This window comes from Macrotis lagotis, chromosome 1 (assembly GCF_037893015.1).
Source record: "Macrotis lagotis isolate mMagLag1 chromosome 1, bilby.v1.9.chrom.fasta, whole genome shotgun sequence".
NCBI lineage: Eukaryota > Metazoa > Chordata > Mammalia > Peramelemorphia > Peramelidae > Macrotis > Macrotis lagotis.
This window is the reverse complement of record NC_133658.1, coordinates 241,149,661-241,159,382: the sequence shown is the minus strand read 5'-3', so window position 1 is coordinate 241,159,382 and position 9,722 is coordinate 241,149,661. Positions and strand designations below refer to the sequence as shown.

The 9,722-nt window shown below is 38.5% G+C and overlaps 1 protein-coding gene across 1 annotated transcript in view; it reads left to right on the top strand.

Moving 5' to 3' along the window:
• The first annotated feature begins 492 nt into the window (after positions 1-492).
• Positions 493-9,722, top strand: part of SELENOI (selenoprotein I) — a 48,508-nt gene continuing 39,278 nt past the window's right edge. The window contains exon 1 of the mRNA XM_074209924.1: positions 493-630. Within this exon, the coding sequence (XP_074066025.1) occupies positions 571-630 (60 nt within the window). The 5' untranslated portion in view covers positions 493-570. The remainder of the gene's footprint in view (positions 631-9,722) is intronic.

Here is a 9,722-nt window from a genome sequence, read left to right as displayed (position 1 = left end):
CGGACTGCCCCCCGGGGCCACGTCACCAGGGCAGCCGGCCGGGCTCGGCGAAGCCCCGGGGCTCCCGTCCTCCCCTCCCCGGGCGCCCCGAGGCGAACGGCCTCAGCGGCCGTAGAGCCTGCTGGGAACGGAACTAAACTGACCCACAGTCAACTTTGGCCTTTTCCCATTTCCCCACTTCCCGCCCCCTTTTCCTTTCCTCCAATCAAGCTTTTCCACAAATGAGGCGGCAGAGAGGACGCAGAGGGCGGGATTTTGCGTGGTCCGGTCTCCGCCGATTTGTCCTTCGGGGACGAGGAGGTCTGCGGCTGCAGGCGGGGCCGGCCGACGTCCGTTTGCGTGCTGACGTAGCACAGCCCGGGGCCGGCTGCGCCTGCGCCCCGGGGCCGGTGGCGCATGCGTGGGAGGGGAGTGGGGTCGGAGCGGGGTGGGGGGTGGGGGGTGGAGCTCGGAGCCTCCACATTCCCCGAGCTTCGGGCACTCACGTCGAGCCGGGGCTGGTGCCGGCTTCGCCCGCTCCTGAGGCAGCCGCGGCGGCCGTCGGTGCCGCTCCTCCTCCGCCCCGTCGTCATGGCCTTCAGTTACGAATACGTGACCGCCGAGCAGCTGGCCGGCTTCGACAAATACAAGGTAGCGGGGCTCCCGCCCTCCCTCCGCGCCGCCCCAGCTCGCCCCCTCCCCGCCACGGCGGACGCCTCCCTCCGTCTGTCAGAAGCGCGGGGCGCGCTCGGCCGGGCGCTTCCGCTCCGGGGCCTCAGTTTCCCCCGTCAGAGGAGAGACCCGGGACGGGGGGTCGCGAGAGGGGCCGTTCCTCCCCGGCTTGGGCCGGCGGAGGGGGCTGGGCTGGGGGGCGGTTGCTCCCTCCCTAACGAGCCCCCCGGGGCCGGCGGCTTCCGACGCGGCTCCGGGAACGCCCCAAGTCTTGCCCGCCGCTGCCGCCCCGCCGGGGCCGGGCTCGAGAGTCCCCGAGATTCCCCGAAAGGAGCGCAGCATCCGCGCCCGCAGCCTGCAGACAAAAAGGACCGGCGTGCGCTTGGCTTTGGCCGCACACCGCCCCCTTGCTCGGGAAATGGTTTTCTCTTCTATGAGGGGGCATTGAAAAACACAGACAGAGGCCGGGTTAGGATGGGAAGCACCGGGACACTTCTCCGTTTTAATCAGGCCTGAAATCCTGTGTTAGAAGCCTGAGAATCCGATCTGTTTTGAAGACACATCTGGGGAAACAAATTGCACAGTCTTTTTGGCAACTTGTGCCAATGTTTAAAAACTCTTATTGGCAGAAAATTCTTAATCCGGGTCTCTTGGTGTTTAGTTTAAAACTCTCCACTCTTCTTTGGCAGAAAATTCTTAATCCGGGTCTCTTGTGTTTAGCTTAATCTCCTTCTCTTGGCTGATCTCTGCCCTGGCACAAAATTTACATACCATGTGTATTGTTGATTGATAGGAAAATTCCTCCCTTCCCCCTCCTCATTTTTATTTTTTTAAATACAAATTTTAGCAAGATATACATACCCTTGCCATGGATGCAATATCTATTGAATATTTAAAAACTTCACTGGGTTTTTTGCATTCATCAGAAATTTAGATATCATTTTTCTGTTAACCTCCCCTTCTTTAGTTTTCTAATGGCTATCCAACCTGGCAAGCAAAGGTCAATTCAGCAGTAGGTCAATGTTCACCAAAGTGCATTTGATACAGTGAGTTCAATAAGGCAAAAGTATAAGAGTGTGTATAAAGTTGTTATAACCCTCAGATAGATTTCACATAGTAATTAATTTTGAGAAAAAATCAAACTTGCTATTTCAGTGATAAAGGGAACCACCTGATGAGGAAACTTTTTAACCATACTGATTTGCTAAGTATAGACTTCCTGAGAGTTGTTTGTGACTTTGAGAGATTAAGTGACTTTTCTTTTTTTAGGGTTTTTGCAAGGCAAATGGGGTTAAGTGGCTTGCCCAAGGCCTCATAGCTAGATAATTAAGTTATCTGAGTCAGAATTTGAACTCAGGCACTCCTAACTCCCGGGCCAGTGCTCTATCACCACCCAGCTGCATAAGATTAAGTGACTTCTTAAGAGTCACTTTGGCTTTGAGAGTGAAAATTCATTTAGTTAAGTGATAGAGAAGAGGAAAATAGCTGCAATTGTCTTAATTCTTAGAAATTATTCAGATAATGCTATATCAGAATATAGGGACCCTTATGGGGAATATATGTGCTATTAGAAATAGGAATTGTGTACTGGTTGCTGTGGTCTGACCTGTTACTAACTCACAAAAAAAGTTGAACTTCATAATTTTGATATTTTCTGTCAGGCACCAGCAATTGAAGCATAAACCATACAAAGTGACTAATAAAAAAAAGTTCACCTAAGAAATAGAGTCATGATTAGCTTTCTATTAGGAACTTTAACATAAATTAACTTTTCAAAACTAAAGGAATCATCTGGTAACTATACAAATATTTGTGCCTTTTATAAACTATAAATGAAAGTGGCCTTCACTAAAGTACTGACCCTAGTACTTTATCAGTGGTATTGGTCAAATGCTGGGTTCTCTAAGACTATTCCAGAGTGTTGAGAAGTACAGGCAGGGTGATGAACAGTATTGTTTACTGATTTATTCTTTGTAGCCAATATATGATCTTGACCATGGAACTCTGAAGCTTCACACCAAAGTCGCCCTCTAGGTGGTGAATGTTTTTCAGTCATAGCTATTCATGAAGACTGTTAATGTTAAAAAGAGTTGCTCTCAATGTTAGAGGATACTACTGTAATAATGTCATGAATCCTTGAAGTATTGAGGTACCAAAAAAATACAGAGAAAGAGAGGAGTTGAAGTTGTATATGAGATTTCAATGTAACTTCAAGGATTAGAATAGGAGATTCAGTTTTTCAAATCTTTTTTTTCTTCTGACTTTTTATGGTTAATTAGGCAGGTACAAGTTCAAAGACATTTTTTTTATCTGAATAGTTTAATAGCTTTCCTGCCTATTAAGAGCAACTTTTTTTTTGTTTATTCTTTAGCAGATTTAATTTAGGAATGACATAGTTTGAGTTTATGTGAACCATTTACACTTTGTATCATTCTGTTTTAAAGAGGAAGTATTCTATAGAGAGCAGTTGCATTTCTATAGTATGTTACTTTGTCTTCTGTAATTACTTAATACTTGATGATCAGCAATATTTTAACTCCCAAGATTATATATGACTTTCTAAGTATGTTTTTTTTGTGATTTTTGATTTTTGCAAGATAATGGAGTTAAGTGATTTGCCATGGTCACATAGCTAGGTAATTATTAAGTGTCTGAGGCCAGATTTGAACTCACGTACTCCTGACTCCAGGGCCAGTGCTCTATCCACTATCCATCTAGCTGCCCCAGGATGTTATTTAAAAGTCTAGCCAACATATTTGAATGCATCAAGAATCTATGATGCTGGATGCTCCCTCCCCTGATGCTGATCAGCATCAGTGCCTTTTTAACTTTGAAGACAGCCTTTGGATTGTATTGCAACCAGTTTCTCCTAAGTCTCTCAGAATTATTAGACTGGTCTTCATGTTAGAGAAGTAATTTGCAGTTTGGCAGGATTTTATGGAACTTCTATGCCATTGGTTAATGCTTTTGAGAATCAGGACCATCTTCACTTTGCCATGATGAGCCTTAGTAAAATAGGACTTAAGTAGATGGTAGGAGTTAAAAAGATGATGTCTTTCAACTGGTTAAGTTATCATTTCTTTGGTTTGTGTCTGGATAGAAGACTAGAAAATTAGTATCTTCAATTCTCAGTTGAATTCTGCAAATGAAGGAAGAAGACTAGATAATTCAGAATAGAAAATCAAAAGTCACTCCTTTGCCTTTGGAATATCTAAATTCATATCTTGATGACTCAACCTGCTCAGGGGTCTTGGACAATGAATTGGGAAGATAATACATTTATAGAAGATCTCAATATTCCCTAAGAAACAATATTCCCTCCTCAACTGATAGATTCCCTAGGACCAGGTGGAAGCAGGGAATAAATAAATGGTTGGAGTTATTAGCACTATTAATAAAGAGAAGGATGAGATAAACTTAGCATTGTGTGAGGGGAAAACTTCAAGCCTTTTGCCTACCCTTTAATAAGGAAACAGAGAAGATATATGATAGATTAAAGGAGTTCTTATGATCTTTTGCCAGTGGCACCACCTATAAACAATAGAATGGACAAGCTAGCATTTATTAATAACAATTTATTTGCCCCATTGGTAATCAGTAAATACTCATGGTTGTTGGGAGTACAGCCAAACAAAGGATAAAAGCTTTTGAATCAGGAGTAGCCTTATTGTATAGAATAGAGAAGATAGGGTCCATTGAATAAAGTGCTGGTTTTAGATCTAGGAAGAGTTTTGAATTCAAAGACTTGGCTCCCAAGATGAACATGGCTCAGATAATTCTTTAGGATAGGTGAATCCAATTTACAGCCTTCCCCTCAAAACCCATTCATGTGACCTACTTGGAATAATAGGAAAATGAAGGGGCCAGTTGAACAGGCTGCCTTTTTTACATAACTAATATTCACTAGAGTTTTCTTTTTATTTTACAAAAGATAGACATAAAGGATTTAGGAGCTTTATTTTAAAATGTTATATAAATCATTTTTTTTTTAGGTTTTTGTAAGACAATGAAGTGGCTTGCCCAAATATATAAATCACCTTAATTGCAACAGACAATTTTATTGTTTGCAGAATTAATTGTTATTTTTGTCACAGGACTTTGAGAATAGATTTCAAGATTTTAGAAAACATCAACTGCATTTCAGTAAATTTGCGGCTCCATTCTTAGTTGGCATCAGTATGTTGCCAGCAAATTTATAAATAAAACATAGCTATACTCAGATACGCAACTTAAAGAAAAATGTATTCAAGTGTTTTTATTGCACTTTTGTACCTGCCTAAAGAAATACATTCAGCATATCATGAACATATCCTGTTCATGACATCTCTTCTGGGGAGTATGAGTAACTTTTTCCCATATGAAGCACACAAAAAGTAAAAATAGAACAAAAATTTTAGATGAACATCATGAAAATATTCTTTACATTGCTATCAAAACTTCTATCAAACCAGATATAGATGCACTGGTATTGAAAAAGCAGGCTCAATGTTCACATTAAAAATGGCATGTTCTTATTTTTTGTTTGCAAAGTAGATGTTTTATTGTTGTACTCATTTTTATTATTGTACTTTATCATATTTTATTATGCCTTATATTATTATACATTGGTAATATGCATTACACTGTAGTCATAAACAAATAATTAAAATTCTACATATGACCCTTGACAAGTATTTTTGGGCAGTGTAGCCCAGGAAGAGCTAAAGGGTTGAACATCCCTGTTCTAAAAAAGTTTTTGTAACACTTACAGTGGTAACAAGGAAATAGAAACAAAGACTAATTTATGAAGTGCTAAACAAATTATAGTACATGAATATAAAAAAGTTATTGAACTGTAACTGTTCAAAGAGATAAGGGGTGGCTAGGTGGCGCAGTGTATAGAGCACCAGCCCTGGAGTCAGGAGTACCTGAGTTCAAATCTGGCCTTAGACACTTAATTGCCTAGCTGTGTGGCCTTGGGCAAGCCACTTAACCCCATTTGCCTTGCAAAACCTAAAAAAAAAAAGTCATTAACAAAGAGGTAACAAGCCAACAGGTATGTACAAATGAGATAGATAAAGGATACATTGGAGGTAATTTGGGAATGGGTTCTTCTGGGAACTAGTCAGATCTCAGTTCCTTCAGTTCCTGCTTTTCCTTCATTTTCATCTATAAATAATACATGCTATATAGAAGGATGATAAGATTAAGATAATTGTAAAAGCTTTAGGGGAGATACAGACCTCTCACTGGGGAGATAATGAACAGGGGTGAACTGAAACCCCAAGAATTGCTATCTATATGCTGCAGTTTTAGGGGATCTTTTTACCTATGTCTTGTTTTAAAGTGAAAGTTTCTATTCTTATGGAAAGGCAGGGAAATTAATCACATAGATAAGGTTTTATGGTTATAAAATGATTTCATAGACATAAGCCGTTCTCAGAATTGTGTCATGGAGTCTATAAGGTCTAAAGTTTTTTCATTACAACACTTAAGGCATTTTGACCCATATATAACTCATATAAAGAAGAACTTTTTTTGTGGGAGTCCTCAGTCATTTTTAAGTATGTAATAGTAACTCATGTTTATGTAATGTTTAAGATAGTATAAAATAGCATTTTATATTACTGTTCTTTGATTAAAAAAACTCGATCTGTGAAATAGGAAATATTTCTTCCTCTCTCATTTTATACATAGACTGAAAGTCACAGGGTTATATAGCTAATAAGTGACTGAGATAGGATTTGAAATCACATTTTTCTCTGTCCTCTGTGTCATATTGATATTTCCATTTTATAGATGAGAAAAATGTCTTAGAGAGACAAGTAACTGGATTCAAACCCACTTCTGACTTGTAATTTCATTATTCTATTATATCACAAAATTGTTTTCTAATATTCAGTGAGACTAGGATTATAATTTTACTAATTCTTTTGTTTTCTAGTCAGTAGTGTATTCTTTTTTTTTAAAGTTTTTGCAAGGCAATGGGGTTAAGCGGCTTGCCCAAGGCCACACAGCTAGGCAATTATTAAGTGTCTGAGGTCAGATTTGAACTCAGGTACTCCTGACTCCAGGGCCTGTGCTTTATCTACTGCACCACCTAGCCCCACCCCTCAAGTATCACATTCCAATTGTATATTGAACTCTTTGTTCCAACACCAACAACTTTTAATATTTAGCAGGACCCTTGAAAGCAGTGATGGTTTCTCTGTTATATATCTGTCTTATTTGACAATGTAAGTGGACTGGCTCTTTTTTGACTTGATGTACAGAAATTTTAAATGATGCCATTTCATGTACTGGAATATTAATGAAGAAATATTTATTGAATGCCTCTTAGAAAAGTATATGAATGGGGCTGCCAGATGGCGTAGTGGATAAAGCACCGGCCCTGGATGGGTTCAAATCCGGTCTTAATAATTACCTAGCTGTGTGGCCTTGGGCAAGCCGCTTAACCCGGTTTGTCTTGCAAAAACCTAAAAAAAAAAGTATATGAACATACACACATGCACGCATACGCACATGTGTGTACACAGAGCATTATGTGAGGTATAATGGGAAATATAAACAAAGTTAGATTTTAATGTATTTGCAACACCTTAAAATTTACATAACTACTTTATTATATTACATTTTTTTATATACAGTCAAGAGGGAGAAGGAAACAAACACTGCACAAATACTTATGTGTAGTTGTACATTTTGACAATCAATGGCAAGTATTTCCCAATGAATTTTTTTTTTAAAGAAAAGATCTGGTCACTTGAATGTTTAAATGACTTAAGAAAATCCTGAACTTTATAAACTTAAAGACATTCACAAACCTGCATAAAATGAAAAGCAGTTGACAAATGGAAAACCCCTCCACAAATTATTTAATATTTTTTCCTCAAAACTACACAAGATGTATTTTGTTTTTCTACTTATATTGTACCATTTTTTTAGAAAAATGAAAGCATTTCATTTACTTTCTATTTGTTAAGTATTTTTATTTATAATTATGGCTATTATGAAAATAGATTTCATATTTCATGTATGTTTTGTGACTAGTCATTCAGGTTTTTTTTTTTTTTTGCAAGGCAAATAGGGTTAAGCGGCTTGCCCAAGGCCACACAGCTAGGTAATTATTAAGTGTCTGAGACCGGATTTTAACCCAGGTACTCCTGACTCCAGGTGCTTTATCCACTACGCCACCTAGCTGCCCCAAGGTGCAGTCTTGATGAATAAAATAATGCTGTGATCAGTTAAAATCAGCTGATACATTTAACATTACAAATATAGACTGTACCTAAACAGTTTTAAATATATTCCTTTAATAAGTCTTAGGAAATAGTTGAGGAAAGCTATTGCATGAAAAAATGTTAAATTCTAAAGGCTAGTGGATATTTTAATTTTGAATAATTTTTGCATTTCATTTTAAGATAATGCAAAATAAAAAATAAAACTGGGGTGATGTCAAATGCATCATTATGTCACATCTTATTCTCAAAAGTTGAAAATGGCACATTCACTTAACAGACAATATTATGGTTCAGGGACTATAGTCACTTTAAAGTTTAAAGTGATTTTTTTTTTTTTTAGGTTTTTGCAAGGCAAACGGGGTTAAGTGGCTTGCCCAAGGCCACACAGCTAGGTAATTATTAAGTGTCTGAGGCCAGATTTGAACTCGGGTACTCCTGACTCCAGGGCTGGTGCTCTATCCACGGTGCCACCTAGCCGCCCCCTAAAGTGATCATCAAAAAAGTCAGTGATGTAACAATATTCAAGCTTTTAGGAAAAAAGTGAAACTACAAAGTAAATGCAATACTAAGATGAACTAGGGAACACTGGGCACAGAAGCTGTCACATATAGATTGCTTCTGGCTTCCAGGCTTCTATTATATAATGTTGACAAAATGGAAAAAATAAATGAAGCACGAAGGTAAAATATCTTTTTTTTATTAAATATTCTTCTCATGGCAAAGATCTATTACTGTCACTCCCCACTTCAAAACCTACAGATGCTTTCTATTGTTTTTAGGATAAAATTTTATATAATCTGAGTACAAGACTTTCTAGTCTTCTTTCATATTAGACATGTTACTTGTACCTTCTAGCCAAACTAGAAAATAAAGCCTCTCACTCCCTACTTGACAAAACAAAACAACAACCCCAAACCTGACCTTCCATAATAGACCATCTCTCAGTGCTTCCATGCATTTATTTATACTGGACTTTCCCCAGTGTTTGTAATGTACTCTTTCCTAAGCTGAACGTGTACTACTCTACTTTGAATTTTCCTAAAGCACTTTGGATTTCCTCTTGTGCTACCTTATTATACTTTTCCCTAGAAAGGTTTTTTGTTTTCTAACTGCTTAATATATGCTTAAGGAACCAAATAATTCTGTCCTAGTAGAAGCTTTTCCTAGTTGTTAGTGCTTTCTCCTTCTTCAAGAATATATTTTATTTATTTAAATGTTGTATTTCACATTATTGTCTTTGTGTCCCCAGAATCCATCACCAGTTTTTCAATATTTCCAAGACTGGTTTTTGTGGCAAAAGCCTGCATTGATTTTTTTCCCCCCACTAGATGGTTGGGGATGTGTCAGTATTGGAGAAATAGCTATTTTCTACTTGGACTTATTTGGCCCTTTGTAAAACCCCTGCAGTAGCAAAAGACCCAAGCAAAAAGTAACTGTTATTGAATGACATGTATTTTGAACGGAACTTCTGTGATTAGATTGAGATGTACTTTGATTTTAGCTAGGCCAGACTTTTCTCTGGGTATTGAATGAATGGTCCACTATTGAAAAGCAAATTAGTGAACATATGGGAGTAGTTACTTATAGAGAAGAAGTTGGTGAGTTTGTCTTCATAGGATAATATTTATTTCTAAACGTTGGGAAGGTGATATTCCAGGCAAGAAGAAACAATGTGAACAAAGTTTAAGGAGGTGAGCTTGAATAAGGCATATTCTTTGTTTCCTAAAATCCTCCTTATCTATCCTGATTTTGCCTTTTTTAAAATTTTAAAAAAATTTTCTTTTATTTGCACATTACTAGAGTAAACGTAATACTTCCTCCCCCACAAAAATATAAAACCTCATGAGAAAT